We start from the raw sequence: 25138 nt of genomic DNA, 5'->3' as shown, positions 1-25138 counted from the left end.
AACTGGAGATCAGGTAAAATATAATGACGAACCCAGGTAAGGAGTAAGTTTGGAAACAGTGGATGCTATAAACTCACCCATCAGAAAGCTAACTGTGGTCTGTATCCTGAAGTCACAATAACAATAGAAAGGGTAGGGAAAGCTTGGGATAGAATAAATATATTAAATGGCAATGTAATATTATTTACTAGACACGATGACATTAGAGAACTGGAAAGTGGCATATTTGGAATTAATGAAGGCAATATTTATAACAATATTACTGATAGGAATAGAATTGGAAAAGTTACTGAAGATTCACAGACTTTACATGGTTCATTAGAAAGAAGAGACAAGTAACAGATAAACAAAACATCTTGAAAAATTCACAACATAAAATTTTAGTATTAGAAGACTCTATGCTGAGACCAACTGCAAGGCAACTATACATACCAGGTAAAGATGTAATTGCTGCCTCATTTTTGCCAGGATTGGAGCGCACTGATATCAGTAAGCTGATACATACATTTCCATTAAGATATGGTATTTTTATTATTTATGCTGGAATACATTCTCAAAAGAATACTCTACTTAAACATACAAAGAATTTTGTCCTTGATATTATACATACCCGAAGGGTAATGAGATTCAGTGTTTTTCTTTTTTCTTTTCTTTTCTTTTTTTTTTTTGAGTGAAATTACACCACTGTTTTCCTGGTCAGATTACTTGTTTACAAAAGCATATATGTTCAAACACTGGTTAAGACAGCTAACTACTGGTACATAATATTACATTTATTACACATATGAAAGAATTTGTTTTGGATATAAGGTTCATTTCAAAGGACATGCTTCATTTAAATTCATACGGTGCTTCATAGGTGGCTAATACAATATCTGAATACAAATATTTTTTTGAGGTGAATCCAGGAAAAATGAAAATGTTATTTTTGTAATGCCCAGTGCCTTGGAAACCAGTTAGCTTGTTGGGGTAATATCAGCTGGTGATGCCAAATTAATAGCTGTTGTCATATTTTAGAACTCTGAAGACTATGACATTAAGGATTTCATAAAGTATGAATGTTATTGAAAGAACTTTAGAGGAGGTAGGGGTAACCCTCTGGGTCCACAATTCAATTCCCTCTGTACTTATTAAGTTAGTGACAGATATGTAAACTATTATAGTACAGATGAAATATAGTACAATACAGTAATTGTGTAATGCTTGCAACAGTGTGTTATTGTATACCATCTATGAATGGTTTATCTCATTGGGACTATTTAAATGAGCTTGATAAATGGCTTGATAATTAGCACACTATAATCTTGGCAGATTTTAATTATCCTGGCATTTCATAGATGTATTATACTGCAAATTCAGTATTTGAAAGGGAAATTATTAATATGATAACATGGGTCTACCTCAGTTTGTCAAAATCCTATATTATCGAATCGCACTTTGCTATAGAGCTCCCACTTCAATGAAGCAGCGGAACAGTGAAGATCTTCCCAGGGTAAGTAATATGTTGTGTGAGACAGTGAAGTTTACCCTTTTCCCAACTGTAGTGTGATCTTGGAGTTGGTATAGTTAGTTGGGGGGGGGGGGCACAGCCCCACCCCACATTGGGGGATGTGGGGTTAGGGATGGTGTGGTTTGTTTTTTTTTCTTTTTGGGTAAGTGGTTACTTACCCTAAGAAGATCTTTGTTGTTCCGCTGCTTCGATGAAGTGGGAGTTCAATATTTTGAAGGTTGACAAAGTGAGACTCGATAATATGAGATTTCGATGAATTGAGTTAAATCTGATAACATTTGCAAACATGAACCAGCTAGTCTCCAGAGGGACTTGGGGTAGAAATATACTTAATTTAGTTTTAACCACTAATCCCAAAAATATACGAAATATAAAGAATAGGCCTGCTCTTCATTGTTCAGACCATTTAACATTTATCATTAACATCACTTTTATCTTTGAATTTTGTGGAGAATGGATTTAAGATTTTGAAGACATCTTGTCTAATAGTACATCTATAGAGCACAATAATAAGGGGATGTTCCTTTACCCAGTGTGGAGGAATAGAAAATTACCTAAATTATTTATGAAGAGAAGAAGAAGAAAACATAATCTTTGTAAAGAAATATCCCACAAGTACAAATGACTTTTTAATAATGTTAGCAAGGAACTTAAGAGAAAAATTAAGACGGCTAGAATTAAATTTAAGCTTTGTATGTTAAAAGAATCTCTATATAAAATGTCTGTTTAAAAATATGTCAATTCATTTAACAATACCACAGTTTTCAATACATGTTACATTAGTAAAGGGTGCAAAGATTATTGCAGACAAATTTAATATTTTTTTTTGCAACTTGTAACAATAATACTAATTATTCTGCATTTCATATTTTAGTGAAAGGACAGTGCCCTAAAATTGCTTGTTAATATGATTAAAGAGGCATTGAATAAAATCAGTAGGCTGACATCTGTGAGTTCTTAAATGGGTCCTGGGTCATTACTAATTATCGAGGCTATTATTACACCAATATTGTTTAATATCTTTAACAGCTTATTAGAAAACTGAATTATATCAAGACCATGTGCATATTACACCAATATATAAAAGGGGGAGAAAGTCAGAATGAATAGGGGAGATGTAAAAATTACAGAATCAGTCTTCCTTGTTTGTCATAAAGCCTGAACACTGTTGTAGACTTTATAATCCTATGATATATTATGCGATGGAAATGAAGACAATACTGTATATGGTTAGTTCTAATAATGAACATGCTAGTACTAGGAATGCATGAAAAATGAATAAAATAAGTATGTTGACTGAAAGAGGTTAGATATCAAGATTCACAAAATAGTGCGCTAGAAACACTGACAGAGGGAAATGTGCTGAATGAAGGTGGTAATTTGTTATAAATGAAATGTAAACCATGCACACTGTAAAGTGTTTTAAACCACTGAGATCTGCAACCACCACTAAGAAAGTAACTACTGCATTCTATGTTCTTGTTAGACTGGCATGTTTCTGGTATTCTTTGAAGGTAATTTACCTTCCTTTATAAATAAGTTCAACTTGTCAGCAAGAGGGTGGAGTTGATCGAGTGATAGGAGCAATGCAAAAAGTTTTACACAGCTCTCCTTGCAATGCACCAGCTCTCTGGCTTTGCAGAAACATATATATAGTTAAAATGTTGTTTATTTCTTGGGGAAGGAGGGGACTGTGTGTTTTTAAAAGAGATCAGATTAATTTAAGACAATACTACAGAAATTATATAAAGGGGGTTGCATGAAGTGATAAAAATGGACCATGAAGGACCAGTCTGCAACAGACAGGCAAAGAATATAAGCTAAGTAGAATAAAATATATTCATTATGGCAAAATTCCATTTATTGGTTTGGAATATAAACAGGCTTGTTGATAAGAAAAAACAAGATAAGGTACTGACCTATATATATACAAAATTAAAGCACAAATAATAATGTTGTGGGAAACATGCCTTAATTATAGAGAACATGAAACTTTTGTAACGAAAAGTGGTAAGTAGGGTTTACTAGCAGAAACAGAAGGCTACTGAAAGAAGGAGGTCTTAATATTAATTACAATGGGTACAAGAATAAAGACCAAGGAACAAATGCAGGACAATCAGGAAGATTTACACTGGTGAGTGGTTGTTGACAGGGTGTACGATATACATTGGCTGCAGTATGTTTTTCATCATAAGCAATGAGACAGGATATAAAGAACATTATGAGAAATGTTCCAACCTTTCAAAAAGGATGTATAATAATATCAGTAGATTGTAACACTACAGAAAATAAAGATGTGTCTGGAAGGTCAAGATACCACATACCAGCTGAGTGTAGATACTTAAAAGAGGGCCTATATTACACTATCAAAGTTTCAAAACTTCGAATCTGATAAGGTCGACACCATATAATCGAAGTATTGAAACATCGAAAATGTAACAAAACACAACAATCTACAAAAACAAACCATTTAAATGCTCTAAACAGGGGGGAGCCCCCCTGCACCCCCACACCCCTTGCTACTTAAATATACCAACTCCGAGATGGCACTACAGTGCAGAAAAGATAAATCTTCCCTTTCCGCGCTGTACGGAGATCTCCATTAAAAGATTCGAAGTTTCAAGACTTCGATCATATGGTGTTGGCCATATCAAATTCGAAGTTTTGAAACTTTGATCTTCTGATATAGACCCCTTAAAAGAGATATATGTCTATATTTGGGTTTATTGATGTAATGAAAATACGGAAAAAAAAGTAGAATATGCAGAAAAATATAGATCCAAAGCAAGGTAAGATTTATGTTTCATGTTAAAAGAATACTATATCATGGTCTGAAACATTAAAACTGGTCTGTTTCAGACCATGCATCCATACAAATTTCATTTTGTAAGTAACAGTATATTGTGATAAACATTGTCTTTTATCAACTATTCATTATGAAAATTAAGCTATTTAATGGTTGTACAGATAAACTGACCAAGAATGGCTAGGATTCCTGGAATAGTAATTAGGTGACCACTGCCAGTGAGAACATAAAATTCTCCAATGCAACATCTAAGGCAGAAAGAGGCAAAACACTACTTGAGTACATGAGTTGAATGTGTACTACAACATAAACAGTGATTCTGAAAGTGCATTTTTATGGCATTTGATAATGAAGTTCCCATCTCTGGAAGAACAGGAACTACTTAAACTGAATTTGTTATAATGTTAAAAAAATGGTACAGAGATAGCAGTCATGGCAATGTGGAGAAAAGTACAATGTTTGGTTATGCAATCTTCCAAGTCCCAAAACTGGGAAGTACAGCAGTGGATGTGGTAACTGAAGGGATGTACACTTAATAAAGACAGGAACATATGCAACAGTTATGTGACAGACTCCTGGTATAAAAGTGACTATCAAATTGTGCATTTTGTTAAAGGAGAAACATCTTTATTAAATGATCACATATGAAATAAGCAATCTTACATTTATAAAAATGAAAACAAATGATCCTGACACAATTCTAGTTGCAAACATTACACATTACAAACCACTTTGACACAACTGTAGTTGCAAATATTATACATCACTTGTAATCTATCTAGTCATTGTCAAATACATAACTCATTCAAATCCTGTCTTCTTTTAAACCTCGTTCCTTCTTTTCATATATTCTTCCTACAATTCCCATTTCTCATGTGTAATTTGCTCCTACCCTTTTCTGAAGAGCCAAATTCAGTTGTTTATGTCTGTTACTATATTCTCTACTTCTAGTAAAGTTGGTTTAGACATTGATTTGCTTTTTTGACAGCCACCATAATTAGACTCCGCAAGCCCTTACTATGTCTAGGCAATTTTGATTCTGCTTCATAGCTCAAAAAAATAATTTCCTTGGTTTCACCAATTTGCTCAACCAATATCTCTGACAAAGAAGTCTGCAGGGAATCTTTAAAGTCTGCCAACTCATTACACTCCTAGAAAATATGTTCCCAGTTACCTCTTTCTTCCCCATCACACCTCCAACATTTGCTGTTTACTCGAGGAAAAATTCTTTGGAGTCCACTTGGGGTATAAAAACAGCTATGTAAATACTTTCAAGCAAAGATCCTAAATCTTCTAGACTTTGTTGCATATTTGGAAGACATACATATATACCCCCATTGTTTTTTTGTGAATTGCTTAGCCAATCTCTCTTCCAATCCTTTCTAACCTCCTCTGATTGATTCTTATAGTTATCATGCAATATGTTATATGCTCTACTAGTTATTCCTTTATTAATGGCAGCCTCTGTTCTAGGATCCCCCCTATTTCTTTCTCCTTGCCTATACTCTGATAGCAATCCTTGATTGGGAAGTCAATCTCTAACCTGCAGTCCAATTAAAATCTTGGCATCTTCCCATTTTGTTACCTTTCCTTTTCTAGTTATTTGCTCCCAATACATTGGTTCCTTTGCCAGTTTTCTCCAATAAATTCCAGTCCCTTCTTGGCTATTGTCTGTATCTCTAATTGCAGTCATCCCTATCATCAGAATCTCCTTTCTCCACTCCCATGCTGGCTTAGTTATTAGAATACTTTCTGCTACTTTATGAATATAATATTCTGCATGATTATGGTTATTCTCTTTAAAGGTCTGCATCCAAAATCACAGTCTCTCCTCGTTTCTCGAGCTTCTCCCCGTTTCTGCTTCTGCTATGTATAGGAGCCTTAACTGTGTTGCTCTGAAGTACTCCTTCAAACTGGGTAATCCCAATCTGCCTTGTTCTGTTAAAGAATCAATTTATTCCACTTGACTCATTTCATCTTTCCTTCCCTGATAAAACCCTTCAGCTCATTATTAATTGCTATCTATAACTTATCCTCTGGTTTATAAAAATATACCTGACCTGTCCATCCATCCAGCTATCCTCAAACCCTTTTCCCTTTTTTGCACATGGGGTCAGGGTGTAGGGCGGCATAGTGGTGCAGCAGTTAGCTTTGTTACTTCACATTAAGAGGTTCTCCGGTTCAATTCTTACCTGGGATGTCTTTTGTTTGGAGTCTGCATGTCCTCCCTGTGTTCGCTTAAGTTTTCTCTGGGTGCTCTGGTTTCCTCCCACATTCCAAAGACATGCAGCAGGTGGATTGGGCACTCTAAATTGGCCCTAGATGTGAGAAGGTGTGTGAGTGTGTGGTACAGATGAACTACATTGGCAGGGCTAGCCACCCAGTGATGTAAACCTTGGCTCTAGATGATTGTCACTGTTGAAGTGATACCCCGACCCCAAGTGCCTGATCTTAGCACAAGACTAAAGGGGCTAAAAACATGTTAACTGCTTGTATATTACTATCGGCATCATATAACAGAGCTTCCATTTTCTGTTTTTGTATTATCTTTTGTTTAGTCTCTTCCTAACCATCCTTAGTTGCCGCACTGGAATCATTTTTAATTCATACTTCTAAATATTTCATTTTACTATGTCCCCATAAATATGGATATCGCTGAACCAATGCATGTGTGGGCACATAATTTACCATTATTGCCTTTGTTTTGGCTTCATTAATTTTATATTCCAAAAAGATCTGAAACTGTCTCATAATGATCCACAACACTGTAATGTCCCTTTCTGGTTTTGTCAGATGTAAAATAATATCATCTGCAAATAGAGCTAGCTTTTCTTGACTACCACACTAATTATATCCTTGGATTTCTGAGTCCCTTTTTTTTGTCAGTGGTTCTAAATATAATGCAAATAACAAAGGGGAGAGAGGACACCCTTGCCTGGTTCCTCTGCTCAAGCATAAATTATCAGAGAGACCCTACTCACTTTAATTTTCATTTCCAATCCCTCATATATCCTCATAATCAACCTTATAATTTTATCATGGAATGCAAATGCTTCCATTGTCCCACTCATAAAGTCCCATCTTACTTCATAAAATTGTGCTTTATGGCCAGGTTAGTGGTTGTCTGACTGACTTCCCAGTGAAATCTTCTCAGAAGTGGAATCCATAATGGATATCATACTTAAAACTCCAGGAGGAAAAGTATTGCACATATTTAGGAGATTATTTTGGCAATACGCACACACGCATTTAATATGGGTGCCATTTGAATTTGCAAGACTTGCAATGTGAGTCCAGCAACTAAGATCACAAAAGTGTGAAAGGAATGCTACACATACTAAGTTTGAGATCACCGTACCTTAGAGTATTCACCTTACTTACCTGTGGTACAACTACCTTATCTTATAGATAGCGTGAAAGGCATGTGTGGATATGCTGAGGGTGCACAGAATACTATGAACAGATTTACAATAGATTTTAATGTTCAAACTGTATAGATGTAACTGCACTTAATGTCCACACTTCTGGAGCCTTCACTAGGTGGGATTTGGACTTTCTGTTATGTAGCCACTTAATATTGCATATATTCTAATACTCACTGCATTATAACATGCACATACTATATATACAACGTGTGTTAATGTAGTATACTAGGTTAGACTATGAAGCTGCAAAACCTACTTGCTTGAATCGTGTTTCAGCAAAACCCAGTACTACAACTTCCTGTTTTCTCCAACATTTTCTCTACACTGCACTTAATGTCCACACTTCTGGAACCTTCACTCGGTGGAATTTGGACTTTCTGTTATGTAGCCACGTAATACTGCATATATTCTGATACTCACTGCATTATAACATGCACATACTGTATATACAATGTGTGTTAATGGAGTATACTAGGTTAGACTATGAAGCTGCAAAACCTACTTGCTTGAATCATCTTTCAGCAAAACCCAATACTACAACTTCCTGTTTTCTCCTACATTTTCTGGACATGGGTATTATGAGGGAGCTATGGGACTTAAACAAAGCCAAGGTCACACTACATTGGGGAAATGGAGAAAATGGGGAGTAGCAATGGATTTCACTGAAATGTTACATGAACAAATAGCTTACACTGAATCATGGTGATGCTAGCACAATACTGACCATCACATGATATATGATGCATTATATAAAGTGAAAGCATGACAATGTCTCTGCTAACAGGTTGAAGGATTCTGGTATGAATGGGAGGTGTAATACATTCAACGGCAAATGAAAAAAGCAGAAGATAACAGGAAAAGTGAAGTAACTAGTAGATTAGATGAACTATAGTGCATTTTGTGTTTCTATTATATGCAAGATATGTTTCACTGTAATTGTAATGTATTACACTGTGAATTATTATTGTATCATGCCCACATACATGATACAGTATATATATAAATAACTTAAAAAACAGGTCATTAGAAATCAGTCTGACACCATGTGAATAACAAATTTACTAGCCAGTTACACTGTTTGTGTAAGATAAAGTTACTTGAGTCTCTAGTAACACTTTAATAGTCAAACAGAGTTGGGAGGAATGCTACCAGAAGAGGCAGGGTGCAGGGAACAGTGCAAAAAATATTACAGTGGGTTTTAATGTTCAAACTTTTCTCTCACCTGCCTATGAAAGCGAGTGCCATCTTCTTCTGGAATGTTTTCAAAGTCAGTCACTAAGATTCTGCCGTCAAGTTCTCTGTGGTTACTTTGGATACTGGTGTCCAACAAGTACACCTCCACCTGATCTCCATTATCTGACAGAAAGGCAACATAAAAAGTCAAAAAATAGTATCCAATTAAAAAGAAGGAACTCTGGAGAATTAAATATACTGTGTTCTCTAAAAAGTGGGAATACATAAATAATAAAACATTTCTGATTTCCTTTATTAATTGAAAAGCAGTGAAACAAATGGAATAGCACATCACCAAATCCATTCATCGATTCAGTCTCTGCAGTACAGCAATCGGCTCTGATCCTCTTCTAATCTTGAAATACATGCGACTCCACTCAGAGTACAACAGCTCTGCCATGTGGAACTTCAGAGATCCACGTTTAAAATCCATTTAGGATGATAAAATTATGGCTGGATACAAAACTGAGCATCCATAGAATTGCACTGCATTTATGGAAGACAGTCAGAAGAGTGAGTCTGCTGTTTTTCTGGATTAATAAGCTCAGTCCTGAGTAGCAGAGCTGTGCAAGGTAATTCACTGAATGGATTTTACACTGCATGGTATTAAGGGATCAACACAATTTTACAAGAAGCTAGGGATTGGAAGACCAGTCCAGTGTTTAATGAACAGAATGGATATGTTACGTACCAGTGCAAAATGAACAGCAGTACATGATAAGGACAGCTGTAAGATATTATAAAGCACCCACAAGTACTACATGTGGCCACAAAAGGATTCATCACTTTACATCCTTTACCTGGTAACCTCATCTCCCATGATGTGGTGGGAGACAATGGCAACAGTAAGCCCTGATGGGTACTAAGATCAACAGCCGTTATGCTTATTATGCAGAGTTCAATCATGGAAAGAGGAGAAAATGTGAACAGCATCTCTGCAGTACAGTGCACGCTAAAGCCATCTGCTTCTTGATGGCAGAAACACGACTGATCACAGGTGGCATAGGGGAGAACTGTAAAGAGTGAAAAATAAGTTGTCTAAAATGAAAATAAATCCAGTATTTATTTATCAAGCTGCATGTTACTTACCTGAGGTGGACACAATGTACTTTCATCAGCTACATGCACTGGACATAAGACATTTGTCCACACATAACAAGACATTTCATATTCATGCATGAAGTTCCTGTGTTACTATCACTGTACAAACAGATTTTTACACAACAGCATTTACCCTAAATATGAATTAAAAATTCTTACACTAAAACCATTTAATTATATAACTAGTAATATAACAAACATATCACTGTAGAAATATTTCCTTTTTTGTTGGCTTACTTGAAATTTCATTTATGTGCATTTAGGTAGTAACTGTCAAGCTTGCAAACCTCTTGGCTTGCATGTGTATATTCTACATATACATGCTCACTAAACAAGTCCATTAAATTTTAATGACCGGTGAGTGTTTCATTTAAGGAGTACAGCTTGATACCACAAATGCTTGATTGTACCAATTTTGTTCCATGACAACATACAGAATGCAGTCAAAAACCTGCCATTCTGCTTTGCTTCACAGCTCTTGATGACTGAAATAAGAATTCTAGGCGTAACTCAGATGTTTTACAGAAATGCAGTACAGTGTTCAAATTATTTATCTTTTGTGGCCAAAAACTGCCATAGATAGTCCAAAGCATTGCTATCAAGGAGGATATGAAGAATATGATTTTTAAAGCTGGAAGAGCATTATAAAAATGGTTTATTAAGTTAATGAAACAAGTTTTACATACTAGGAGGCTTAAAGTGACCAGTCACATGCTGTACTGGGACAATCCTGTTCAGGTTCCACGGAACAGACTGTGCAAACACATACGAATCTTCTTCAATGAAGTCCACATGTGGAAGTTTCAAAGCCTTTTTAGGAAAAAAAAAAGAAAAGTATTATTAATTGTTAGAAAACTCTCTTGCTACTACTTTAACTACTGAGATTTTAATTTCAATCTGCTTTTTTGTGTCCCTGCTTGACGACTATCAGCCCTATTCCAATGAGATGTGACCACTCATTCTCTGTCAGTGACAGGGGAAGGTTATGTTGCCTATTCATTCTCTATCAGTGATAGGGGAAGGTTATGATCCCTCTAGAAATGTACAAGACCCAACTAAGGTGAGCCACACCACTAGAGGGGCTCAGTCTTGGCTGGGCGCTGGTTGACACCTCTCCCTGCTCATCACTGAAGATCAGGGTGGTATACCCAAGAGACATGCCACAGGAACTCATTTCAGTGCAATGACCTCAGTTTCGAAACTCCATTAGGACACTGTACTTTAGGGGCAATGACAGGCAGCCACAGACACACACACGTGCACACACACTCACACACACGCGCATGCACATGCTCACACACAGACACACACATGCACAGAAGGAATCACCAAACAGACCCCTTGCTAAGCCCAAAAAGAGGAACCATCACTTGAGTCACAGACCAAGAAAGTACAGAGACCAGGTCATGGGCTCACAGATCCAGAGGAACCCAGTTGACTACCTTCTTTACATCAGGACCACCCTCAAACAGGATGAGCATAAGGTGGAAGGAAGGACTCTTCCCAGTTAGTGGAAAGTCACTAGACCTGGGTCTCAAACCTCTTCCTAGTTTTGCTGGGCCTAACTATAAGGAGGTTAAGTCCTCCTACCCCCAAGGACCTGAACTAGTCCAGCAAGCAAGATACCTAGGCACTCAAATGGAAGGGGTAAAACACAGACACAAGTAACTGGAACCTGGAGCACCCTCACCTATAAATTAAAAATGTCAAATAATGGACTACTGCCACAGAGATCAGGGATACCTGCTTAGAATAGCTAGCTCTTGGATGGAAAGTCAGAGGAACTCTGAAACAAGAAAAGCCATGCCAAAAGACTGCAACTAAGCAACAAGGGGGACACCCAGTAAGTGATTTTCCACATCAGAAGTCATAAGCACAGCAAGCTGATGATTTTTAAATACCTTTATTAAATTATCACTTAAGACAAAGGCAAATATACATTAACAAAAAAGAAAGCAAACCACATTAGCATTGTTTTTCATTTTACATGCATAGTACTTATTTCCTTTACTTATAACTATCATCAGTCCAACATTACATAACTTGCTCAATTCCTGCCTTCCCGTAAACCTCACTCCTCCACCTCCTGAACACTGTCCTAAATGTATTGTTCCCACAATTTCCATTTATTTCTATGTAATTTGCTTAGTCCCCTTTTCCATAGGTACCTCTTCCAGTGTTTTACCTTTTACAGTATTCAGTACTTTAAATACAGCAGTTTTAAGACTTTGAGTTCCATTTTCTAGTAATTGCTTTTCGGCAGCTAAAAGAATTAAACTTAACAAGGCCTTATGTATACGCAATTCAGATCCTAAGTTCCAGCTCAAACAAATAATTTCCTTAGTTACAGCCATTTGCTGCTCCAGAGTCCTCTGTATGGGTCTACTTCACTTGGTTGAAAAATCTATTCATCGAATATCTTTTTGTCGAACTCTATTTGTCGAAGCCTTAATCTGTTGAACGTTTGTTTAAGCAACTTTTTTCCTAAGGGAAAAAAATGCTTGGCCATCATTGGGAATTTGACCTTTTCCCCACTGTAGTGCGATCTCAGAGTTGGTATATTTAGTTATGGGGGTGTGGGGGGCACAGTCCCCCACCTGGGTGGGTTTTAAATTTTGTGAATTTTGTGACGCTTGTTAGGTTGGCCAAGCATTTTTTTCCCCTGGTAAAAAAAGTCATTTAAATTAATGTTTGATGGATTAAGGCTTCGACAAATAGAATTCAACAAGAACGCACTTGACTAATAGTTTTTCACTGAAGTGATATAGACTCCTCTGTATGGAATTTTAAAAATCTGCCAAGTCAGGATACTCTTAAAATATATGTTCCCAATTACCTTTTACTTCCCCACCACATCTCCGGCATTTGCCATCTACGTGAAGAAAAATTCTTTGAGGTCAGCTTGGGGTATAAAAATACCTATGCAAATACCCCCAGGCAAAAATCCTAAACATTCTGGACTCTGTTGCATACTTAGGAGCCATACATAGCTTCCTACCATTGTTCCCTTATAAATTGCTTTTCCAGTCTCTTCCCAGACTTTTCGACCCTCACCCCCCTCTGATTGATTTTTTTATAGTTATGTGCAATATTTAAAATGCTGTTCCAATTAGCCCTTTTTAACAGCAGTTTATGTTCCAGATTCAAGTAAAAACTCTACCAAAGCATATCTTTCACTTATGAATCCCCTATCCCTTTCTCTTTGCCTGTACTCTGATATCAATCCCTGTTAGGGAAGGCAGTCTCTAGCCTGCAGTCCAAACGTCTTTTTGTCCTCTTCCCACTCTAATACTTCTCTCTCTCTCCAGTTATATGTTCCTGACACCTTGGTTCCTTTGCCAGTTTTCTCTAGTAAATTTCATCATCCTCTTGCCTATTTTCTGTATCCATACTTACAGTTATCCCTACTGGCAAAATCTCCTTCCTCCAGTCTCCTGTTGGCTTAGCTCTTAGAATATTTTCTGCTACTTTATGAATATAATATTCTGTATGTCTTTTATTATTCCCCTAAAAGATCTGCAAACAAAATCCCACTATCTCCTTGTTTCTTGAACCCCCCCCCCCCAAAAAAAAATCATCATCACTTTCTACTTTGCATTATAGCCTTCTTGTGTTATGTATATCAGTCTTAATTGTGTAGCTGTAAAATACCCCTTCAAATCAGGTAATCCTAAACCACCTTGTTCTATTAGAAGGATCAGCTTATCCAGTTAACTCTTGCTCTCTTCCCCTCCCAGATAAATTGCTTCAACTCTATTAATTATTGTCCACAATGTCTCCCCTGGCTGATAAAAATATGCCTGACCAGTATATAAAACTAAAGGGACTAAAAATATTTTCACTGTTTGTAGCTTGTTATCCATATCCATAAATGAGAGCTTCCAGTTTCTCAGTTTTTGTATCATTTTTTTCTCCTCCCACATATTTTAGCTGTTATAATAGAAGCCTTTTTAATGCATACTTATAAATACTTCACCTTATCATTTCCCAGTATATATATATGGGTATTGCTGAACCAATTCACATGTGGGTACATAATTTATGACTACGGCCTTTGTTTTATCTTCATTCATTTTGCATTCTGAGAAGACTTGAAACTGTCTCAAAATGTTTTACAACAATGACATGTCCTTTTGTGGATTTATCAGGTACAAAATAATATTATCTGCAAATAAAGCACAATTTCTTGATTACCATACCAACAGTATCCTTGAATTCCCAAGTCATTTATTTTCTTTGCCATAGGCTCTATATGTAATATAAATAACAAAGGGGAAAGAGGAAACATTCAGGAGTGTCTGCTCCATCACAGACACAGAAGTCCAAACACTGATGCCAACATAAAGCAACAGAAACAGACAGTTTTACAAAAGTGCCCCCACCAAATCTGAAGTGTGGATGAGGATGGGAAAAGACCTCCCCAAAAGAGAAAAATGTCAGCATTCAAGGAGGATCAAGCAAGCAGACTGTCCTGGTCCTGAGAAAGGGAAGCAGAGAGACCCTCCCTTCTTCAAGAAACAGGATTCTGGGCCTGGTTCTCAGCTCCATCATGCAGACCCCATGGAGAGAGGAAAGGACAAAACCAGAAGATGAGGAAGTAACTAATGACCAAGCCCTCTTCAAGCAATATCTCAAAATCTGTTCTCCCCCTCTTTACCCTGACCCAGAGAGGCCAGGCCAACTCATGGGTCAAACAGGGGGAGACAGAGTGAGAGAAAGAGAGAGATATGCCTTGAGCTAGGTAGGAGGTTCAGTGTCCTACACTTGGGAGTGTGTGTGTGTGAGTGTGTGTGTGTGTGTGTGTGTGTGTGTGTGTGTGTGTGTGTGTGTGTGTGTGTGTGTGTGTGTGTGTGCGCGCACGTGCGTCTGTGTGAAGCCTTGTCCTTCTCTAGGAAATGCAATAACCAGGGAAAGGGAGACTGAATATATGACAAAGAGAAGGACAATTCCTGACCGAGGAAGGCAGTGATTAAGAACTGCAACCCTTATCTACAAATCCTGCTCATGTCAATGAGTGTATCTGGCAAAACATTGTCCTGACTGTCCACCAAGAGGATATTGTCAGATATGCCTTTCTGTCCATGATTAGAAACAGAACTTGTCTTTAAAGTGATGCACCATAAGCATACCATTTATTTTTCTTTAAGCAAGAAACAGCTTTATTAAATTATTAGTTATGACATAGGCAATCATACATTTATATAGATGAAATAAACCATATTTACATAATGTTAGTTGTAAGCATTATACATTGCAAACCATATTGACATAATTTTAGTTGCAAACATTATATATCACTTATAATCTATCAAATTATTGTCAGTCAAACATTACATAGCTCATTTAAATCCTACCTTCTTTTAAACCTCATTCCTCCCAGTATGTATTGTTCCCACAATTCCCATTTTTTCTATGCAATTTGTTCCTACTCTTTTCTAAAAATCCCAATTCCAGTTGTTTTATCTGTGTTACTATACTCACTACTTCTAGTACAGCTGGTTTAGCCTTTGATTTCCATTTTCTAGTAATTCCAAAATGATTAAAAGCAGCACCAGGCATGGCAAGAAGGACTCAGACTCCAATAAAAGAAAAATGTTTAATGAAAATGTAAGCGCTTTCATGTATTTAAATGCTTCATCAAACAATAAGGCAAACACAAAAGAAGTTTAAATAGGAAGGTCTAAACAATGAAAAATCACAATCATTGAAGAAACAAACCAATCATGACATAACGTAGATACCCGCTTCCCAGATGACATCAGTAAGGCGTCAACACTCAATTTCATTTATAAAAACATTGTACAGCCTAGTATAACTAATCATAATTACTACTAAAACACAAAACGTCATAAAAAAAAAAATATATATATATATATATATATATATATATATATATATATACATACATATCTAATATATAAAACGTATCTACTTATTATGCCATCAAGTTCAATTCATATACGAAGTCTACGAGACTTCAAAACTGGTTTAAGAGGAATGTGCTCATTTAAATCTGAACCACTATTTGCCCTTAACAAAATTATTTTTTCTTTTATTGGAGTCTGATTCCTTCTGAGCCCTTCTTGCCATGCCTTTTGTTGCTTTTAATTGTTTTGGACTTATTTTATATCTTGACACCATTTTCTCCACTGTGGTTTTTATGCGTTTTTTATTTACATATATATTTTTCGTGTCATTTTCTAGTAATTGCTTTTTTGTTTTTGGCAGCCACCATAATTAGAGTCTGCAAGGCAATTCTAATTCTGTATTACAGCTCAGAAAAATAATTTCCCTAGATACACCAATTTACTCATCCAGTATCTCTGATACAGTAATAGTCCTCGGGGAATCTTTAAAGTCTGCCAACTCGTTACACTCAGAAAATATGTTCCCAGTTTCCTCTTTTTTCCCCATCACACCTCCAACATTTGCTGTTTACCTGAGGACAATATCCTCTGGAGTCTACTAACCTATGCAAACATTTCCAAGCAAAAATCTTAAATCTTAAAGATTTTGTGGCATATTTGGGAGACATACATATATCCCCTCATTGTTTCTTTGTGAAATGCTTATCCAATGTCTCTTCTCAATCTTTTCTAACCTGCTCAGATTGATTCTTACAGTTATACTGCAATATTTTATGTACTGTAGTAATTATTCCTTTTTAACAGCAGCTTCTGTTCTAGATTCTACTAAAAACTCCACCAGTGCTGTTCTTTCATTTAGGACTCTCCTTTTTCTTTGCCTATACACTGATATCAATCCTTGATAGGAAAGGCAGTCTCTAACCTGCAGTCTAAATAAATTCTTGCCATCTTCCCATTCTGTTATCTTTGCCTCTCTAGTTATTTTATCCTAATACCTTGGTTCCTTTGCCAGTTTTCTCCAATAAATTCCAGCCCCCTCTTGCTTATTGTTTGTATCCCCAATTGCAGTCATCCCTATTGGCAGAATCTCCTTTCTCCATTTCCATGTTGGCTTAGTTCTTAGAATACTTGTTACTTTATGAATATAATATTCTGTATGATTATTGTTATTCTCCTTAAAGATCTGCATCCAAAATCCCAGCCTCTCGTTGGTTCTTGAGCTTCCCCCATGTTTTATCATTATCCCTTTCTACTATGAGTTATAGGTTTCTGCTCGTGCTATTTATAGGAGCCTTAACTGTGTAGCTCTGAAATACCCCTTCAACTCAGGTCTTCTCAATCTGCTCTAGTGGAAGAATCAGCGTATCCACTTGACTTTTGCCATCTTCCTCTCCCAGATAAAATCCCTCAACTCTTTATTAACTGCCATCCACAACTTCTTCTCTGTTTGATAAAAATATGCCTGACCTGTGTATAAGACTAAAGGGACTAAAACACTTTAACTGCTTGTATCTTACTATACATTCCATATAACAGAGCTTCCAATTTCTCAGTTTTTGTATCATTTGTTTTAGTCTCTTCCCAGATCTTTATCTACCACACCAGAATAATTTTAATCAATATTGCTAAGTACTTCATTTATCATGGATATTGCAGAACCAATACATGTGTGGGTACATAAAATACAGCTATTGCCTTTGCTTTTGCTTCATTAATTCTGTATCCTGAAAATATCTGAAACTGTCTCAAAGTGTTCCACAGCACTGAAATGTCCTTTTCTGGTTTTATCAGGTATAAAATAATATCATCTGCAAATACAGACAGCTTTTCTTGAGTACCATACTAATTATAACCTTGAATTTCTGAGTCCCTTAATTATCTTTGCCCATTGAATGGTCTAAATATAATGAAAATAACACAGGGGAAAGAGGACACCCCTATGTAGTTTTTCTGCTCAAGCAAAAATTATCAGGGAGGAGCCCACCCACTTTAATTTTCATCTCTGATCCCTCATGTATTTTCCTAATCAGCCTTATAATTTTATCAAGGAATGCAAATGCTTCCATTGCCCTGCTCATAAAGTCCCAGCTTACTCTGTCAAGTTCTTTCTCTGCATCAAGACCCACCAATAACAATGATATTTTCTGACATTCTGCTTTCCTGTAACGCTACACTGTTCTTGCCCATCAGCAGCTTCTGTTAGGAACCTAAAGCCTCAAAGTTCAACAGCAGCAACTTATAGTTCAAATTTGAAAGTTTTCAAACTCTTATTTTTGCTAGAACTAAGCACATCCCTTTGTGAAATAAAGCATTCTCTAACATTTCAGGCTTCTCCTATAGCATATTACTTTATCTCCCACTAAAACGCCTTGTCTTCCTTGCCCTTTGCATCCCAAGTTTCCAACTCTTTCTCTAGTCTCATCTCACACTATTACCCGAGTTGCTTACACCTTCCTGTCAGGCAGCTACTTTTCCATCTTATACCAACTCATAATTCTCTGAGATGTTGTTACATAAGTCTCATCTACATCTCTCTCCTGTCTCCTTAAACTCCCATCACTCCTATCATAGAGATGCTATTTAGCCTAAACACCATTTGAGCCCTCTCCTCTCAGACCAACAAGTTACTCTTGTGAGAGTCCAATAACTACACACAGACTGCCAGCTAGCTCTCTCAACTCAGGAACAGCACTCTCTCAAGGAGACTGGACACACTCTACACACACTTTCTCTCTCTACACACATAATCTTACCACAGTCAAAGAACACAAAGACACAACACTAATCAAAACACAATACCACACACAAACAATACAAGCACACTGAAAAAAAGCAGACACCCAAGCAACTGCAAGCTCAATACACCACACAAACAGCACATAAACAACAAAATCAGTGTGAACAAGAGCCTCACAACCCACCAGACCAAATAAACAACAAAACAAGGCAGTTGCCTGTCGGGCCAAGAATCCACATAACAGTCTGCCTCCGTCTCTACAACAGCAGGGTGGGCGGCACTCAGTCAACTCGAGAGAGCGCAGGTGACACAAAGAGATCAAGCACTCAGGTCCGGGCCACAAGGGTACAACAACTCATCTGACACAGTACGCTGAAGTCTCCACCCTGAGATGGTTAAAAACATCCTCAAAAGACTAATTAATGATGCCCTCTGATTATTACACTGATGAGTCCGCACAATCACCTGCTTAAATTCTAGCCCAATTCAGTTGGGATAAATGAAATGAGCTGACAAGATGACATGCTACCTTCATTGTATATGACACACAGTCTGCAGTGACGCAAAGGGATTCAGATCTAGTGATATTGGGCGTGCTGCCCGGCCAAGCCCTGAGTGCCTTGAGCATGAGGCCTCACCACCCTGGGCCCAATGGCCATCTGCAAAAAATACCCCGTGCCTACAGATGCTGGCTTCCATTTATTGGCTCAATCTCTAGATTGCCCGCCCAGCTCAAAACAAAAAGGTGCATAATGAAGTAGCATGCCTTGTGCTGTGACCCAAACCTGGTCTGCCCCTGAGGCTGCTCAATCTCAAGATTGGTTTCACTCCTCTGTGCCTTGCGCCCCAACAGAACATAAACACTGGGGTTAGCGAGCAAACACAAAAAGAAAGGACACCCACACCTATGGGTCCCACAAGCACGTTTCGATGCTCACGAGACCATCCAGGTGCCCTAACTATAGGCAAGACAACAAGGTGGGGAGGTCAGCATGTTACAGAACACCTCCACCAAAGGTTTTCCAGTTCATGGCCGCCCTGGAAAAGGCAAACATGCTCTGCACCATCCAAAACACCGGACTGCAACCCAGGTGAACTTAACCACTCCTAATACCCACTGGGAACACTCACACCAAGCCCAAATGCCTCCCAGGACTCAAACTCCTCCATAGGCCATGTAAACAAACATGCCAGCATACTAACAATCTCAAAACCACCATCTATAAAAGAGGTCACTACCCTAATCTCATCATCCTGGGAAAACATGGTCACCAAATTCATAACACCAAAGGTCTTGGAGTTCATAAGGAGAATCAGGGTCAACAAAACCATCCGCTGACACAGTCACCCCTTCAACACAGGATGTAGTAAACTCATCATCAGGATCAACCCCTCACTTTACCCGCAAGACTTCTAACTGGTAATGAAAAATAATAAGCCCCCGAATTCACACTCAAAACATTATCAAAACCCCTGAGCACTTAAAAACCACTTCTACCAATTCTCTTAAGCACTTCACTCTTGCTAATCCTGAGCAATCCCAAAACTGAAGTGTTCTTAAAATCAACCACAAAACGTCCAGTCCAGTCACAAACAAAAAAGCCCAAAGCTCACCCAAAGGAAAGGGAGGAAAGTCCAAACAAAAACAAAAGGAAAGTACTTTGTACAACAAAAGGAAAATTCCTTTAAGATAAATGGCAAAAACTAAGAGTTAAGTAAAATTCCGGCTCTAAAAAGCAAAAAACCTTGAAAAAATCTAAATAGGCCTCAAATAGACAGAAAAAATCTAAAAGCTCTCTTTTTTAGAAACCTAGGAAATTTTGAGAGAAAATCTCAGGACTCAAAGAAAATGATGGAAATTATCGTGAGAAAATTCCATACGCAATTAGATAAAACCTACATACTAGTTCAAATGATGTGTGAAAGGAGAGATATAAAAACCAGTGAGGGTTAAGGGCTCCCCACACCCAGGTCCCCAACACTCCTGAAAAGCAAACTCCAACATACCAGTCCCAAAGCAAAAATCACCGATCCATGTGCCAGGTGAGAACAAATGAGGAACACAACCCGCATGGGGAATGGGACCTCCCGACGTTCCGGCCTCTCCATTGTGATTATTTACTCCAATTAGTCTGACGCAAAAGCGACCAAAGCGGCTGACTGTGGTCCCACTTCCTCCAATCAATTCGCCTCCACCCGACTGTGGTCCTCACTCACAAGCCTTAGCTGCGACCTTCATGCCACTGATCATAATAGATTTCATAATAAAGCCAGAAGAAAAGCCATTGGGAACTTGGAAAATGGAACCTATAAATAAAGACATAGATCTCATGCCTAAACTTGGTCAACTTTTGACTTTTTTGTCACCAAGGTCAGATGAGGAAAGGCAGTCCATACAGCCTCCAAGGCGCACCTGGCAATTGATGAGGGTGACAGCTACACCCTCTTACCACTCAGGGGCCATCGAAATACTCATCAGAAGGTTTGAATGTAAATCCAAAGGTGGATGGGTAAGAGCAAGCTGCAAACATCACTCACACAGTGGGACAGGGTATGAAGTGACTGAGCCATGTCAGTCCTTTAGAGCCTGCTGTGTCAAGTGCCTGTGGTGTCCCATCAAGTGGTGTCTACTTCCACTAGTCTTTGGCTAGCTACTTTCTGAACAGGGAAGGTTATGGTTGACAAAGTTTGAAGACTGATGACACTTATAGTTGAAAAGATGATGACAACACACATATTCACAAGAAGGGCACAGAGATCCGGATAACTGGTGCCACAGCTATGGCCTAAAAAAGATATGCCAAAAATGCAAAAGTTATATCCCCGGGAAAAACACGGGTACCCCCCCTAAATATATATATAGTGGCAATCCTGCCTAGCTACCATAGAGGTGGCAATCCACTGAGCACAGAAGAAGTCATCAGGGATCTTGACACTCTTGTTGCCTCTAACTCGCGTTAGTGAAAACCTTGCTAAAGTAGTCCTGATCATGAAGGAGTTCACCCACCTCATAAGGATCATTCACCTCATCAGGCAGGTCATCTCCCTATTAGACTCATCATTTATTAGACCCATGATTCGAATGTATCCCCCGACATCTGCAGCAGCTGGACAAGGCCCCAAAAGTTCCTCACCAAAAGGATAAAGGGTCTCAAAAAGGGTCTCAATATGTGTCAATTTGCTGAACTCAGCTCTCCAGCTCTATTTCTCCTTCGTTCTCTGCTCAGAGGAGACCTGTGCCTGACATATACATATATATATTTTTTGATGAATATGAATGATATCAAGTAAAAAAGATCCCAAAGATCAGATCCACAAGGGCGGACAGGGCTTGAGACGGTTATTAATTGAGACGGTGCTAATAGAACAGATTCATCACCCAGAGACAGAGACTCCTATGCTGTGGAACAAAATACATGGTACATGAGGAGGCTGGCTGCCCTTGTTCAAGAGTTCAAGAGGAATCTTGATGGGATGGGGAGGATATAGATATACCCAGGAGGGATTTAGTGTCACTGCTTCTGACAGGAGCACACAGCAAAATAATAGGCAGTTTTATATTCAACTAAAAGGTGGCGAAAGCAAAATAACTATGGGCTAGGCTTATAAATGCCCTTGGGCAGATAGCCTAGTACGAACCTATGAACCTATGAACCTATTAGTGTTCTGTTAATGTAGTCAAATATTTGCCTCCCCTCCACAAAACCACAATGATCCACATCTATCAATTTTGGCATCACTGTCACAATTCTTTTAGCCATTATAGACATAAACACTTTATAATCATGGTTTAGTATTGAAATGAGCCTGTATGAACCTGGTTCAGATGGATCTTTACCCTCTTTAGGTATTACAGCTACCACTGCTTTCTTCCATGATGTTGGTACTTCTTCTCCATTTAAAATACTGTCAAACAAAACCTTCCATATCTTTATCATTTTTTTTCCTTCCTAGCTTCCAAACTTCCATGAGAATACCATCTCTTCCTGGAGACTTTCATGTAGATTGTTCATACATCATCATTATTATCTTGTCTCCGCCTATCCTGTTAGTAATTGAACCTCATCTACCTCTAACCTTGGCATTTAATTCTTCCATAAACATTTCCATTTGTACCGTTTCTTGATTTACATATTTCTCTGCTTTATACAGACTTTCATAGAATTTCCAAAATATTTCTAATACTTCCACAAGGTCTCTTGTTATCCTCCTTGTTGTAGGATCCCTAAGGTTGGCGACAGCCCTTTCTGCTTTCTGTTGCCTGAGTCATCGTGCTAAAAGTTTTTTGTGCTCCAGAGTTATTATCAAAAAAACAGTTGCTTAACAGCAGTCTTTCTAAACTCATGTATATTATAGAGGTAATCCCTTAGTTCTGTTTGGCATTCTGCAGTTGATCCTCTCCTTGTTCTGTGAGATTCCACCAATTTTGCAATTCTTTTAACATTTGTCAGCCCTTCTAAATAATTCTCGTTACTTCTTAACCATATCTCCCTTTCTTTTACTTCTACCCTAGTTTTAAACTCCACCTTAATTTTATCCCACTCCCTATCTATATTTTGGAAGAAATGTCTATATTTTCTGATAGCTCCTGAATGATTTCTGCTATCCATTCTTCTCTTTTCAACAGCTAGATGGGAAAGCACCAGTGTCTCATTTTTATTTCATTACTGGGTGTTTTTATTTTAGTTATTATTGGCATATGATTTGAAATACTTATTGGGTGCATACCAGGACTTTGAATTAAATGCATATGTTCTTGTGAAATGTAAATTATCTCTAGCTTAGCCCAGTTTTTGTATCTTGGAGAATAATATGTAAATTCACTCCAAATTCCTAGTACTGAATTCACATCTTCCATGCCAAATATTTTCATAGATTTCTTCAAAAATCTACTCTCCTTTGTTATAGTTTCCACCCCCCAGACACATCTTCACTGCTGAAAATCAAAATTCAGGTTGCCACCTATAACTAATATTCCTTGCTGAAAGATGATTACTTCTCCAAGAATTTTCTTAAGCTCCATTATCGCAGTTTTAGGTGGAATATAAATACATACCATTATTCCCACCTTTTATGTGTAACAGCATTTTTGTTAAGTGTCCAGCTCCAACCTTTGTGTTACTTGCTTCTTGTCATATCCATTTCAGCCTATGTCACAACTTACAAAATGTTTTGTTTTATTGAAAGCCCTCAAAACAATAGGGTCTATATTATATGTTTGAAGAGGCTTTTCTTCTAACATATAATGATCAACCCCTAAAGAGCGAAAGCTTATAAGCACGAAAGGCCACATTGGTGGTAGGCTTGTCTGTACAGAAACTATGCTTTGATGGCAATAAACAACCTGTTTCGCTGAGGATCGAGTCTGTCTTTTGTTTTACATGTTCCTATTGTACTTGTTTGCCTTTTGCTGCTTTTAGGTTTTAGCTTCTTACCACTTTGTTCTCCATGGACGAGCCTACCACCGACAGGAGCCTGGGCACACATTTTTCCCCGAGTGCCCTCACTGAGATTTTGCCCTGACCGCTGGCTACTACCTCCAACCATCTCCCAGACACTGGACTGAGCCACCGGGAAAGCAGACCTCCGGAGGGAAGCCTAGGCCTGACCACACTCAGGGGCACACCACTGTGTGGAGCCTTTTTCAAGGCTTTATAGGTTGAGTCAGACATACAGGACCCATCACCACAGCCTTTTTAAAGGCTCTACTAGGCCATTGTTAAGGCTCACCACAGCCTTTTTGAAGGCTACCAGACTCCCTAGCAGGGAGCACACCAGCTGGGAGCCTTATTGAAGGCTATACAAAAGGTCACACAGCCTTTCTCAAGGCTACTATGGTTGGATTATCCACAGCCTTACTCAAGGCTACTACGGTTTGATTATCTACAGCCCTCCCCAAGGCCACTACAGGGAACACCCCTTAGGAGCCTTTTTCAAGGCTGTACTGCGGTTCCCGCTCTGTAGAGCCTTTTTCAAGGCTTCCTCCAGGGAGGACTCCTCCTAGCTCCATTTTTCCTCCTCTCACCAGAAGCTCTTTACCCCACTCTCCACAGTCTACCTTACTTGGCTTTGCTTAAGATTTAGAAAACAGAGATCTAGAACTGATTTTCATGTAAACGTATATACTTCTTTGACTCCAGCCAGATTCTTGAATAAAATCCTTTCCCTGACTGTTCTAAGGTTCCAGGACCTCTAGAATTAGCATATGTCCCAGGACTGAAAGAAACACAGAAGCCTGGTTTGACGGATGGGGGGACTCTCCTGAAAATGAAGACAGGACTCCCACTGCCAATTGCACCCTTTGGAATTATTCTCAAGATCCATTTGCCTGTGGTTATTTCTTGCACTGAGGTAAATAAAGACCTAAACTTAGAGAATGATTTATTTTGTTGCCAGGATGGGAAGAAGAAAGTAACCGAAAGGGCAAACAGCAATTCTGCTTTTTTGGACACACCTTGG

General features: G+C 38.1%; 1 protein-coding gene across 1 annotated transcript in view; it reads right to left on the bottom strand.

Annotated features, from left to right (window-relative positions):
* PCSK9 (proprotein convertase subtilisin/kexin type 9) overlaps positions 1–25138 on the bottom strand; it is a 243288-nt gene that overhangs the window by 195896 nt on the left and 22254 nt on the right. Inside the window, exons 3-4 of the mRNA XM_044085507.1 lie at positions 10762–10885; positions 8964–9097 (exon numbers count right to left, since the gene is read on the bottom strand). Of these exons, the coding sequence (XP_043941442.1) occupies positions 8964–9097; positions 10762–10885 (258 nt within the window). The remainder of the gene's footprint in view (positions 1–8963; positions 9098–10761; positions 10886–25138) is intronic.

This window comes from Protopterus annectens, chromosome 10.part0 (genome assembly GCF_019279795.1).
Source record: "Protopterus annectens isolate FY-2018-M chromosome 10.part0, PAN1.0, whole genome shotgun sequence".
Taxonomy (NCBI): Eukaryota; Metazoa; Chordata; order Ceratodontiformes; family Protopteridae; genus Protopterus; species Protopterus annectens.
The sequence above is the reverse complement of the archived record's forward strand: the minus strand, read 5'-3'. Positions and strand labels throughout refer to the sequence as shown.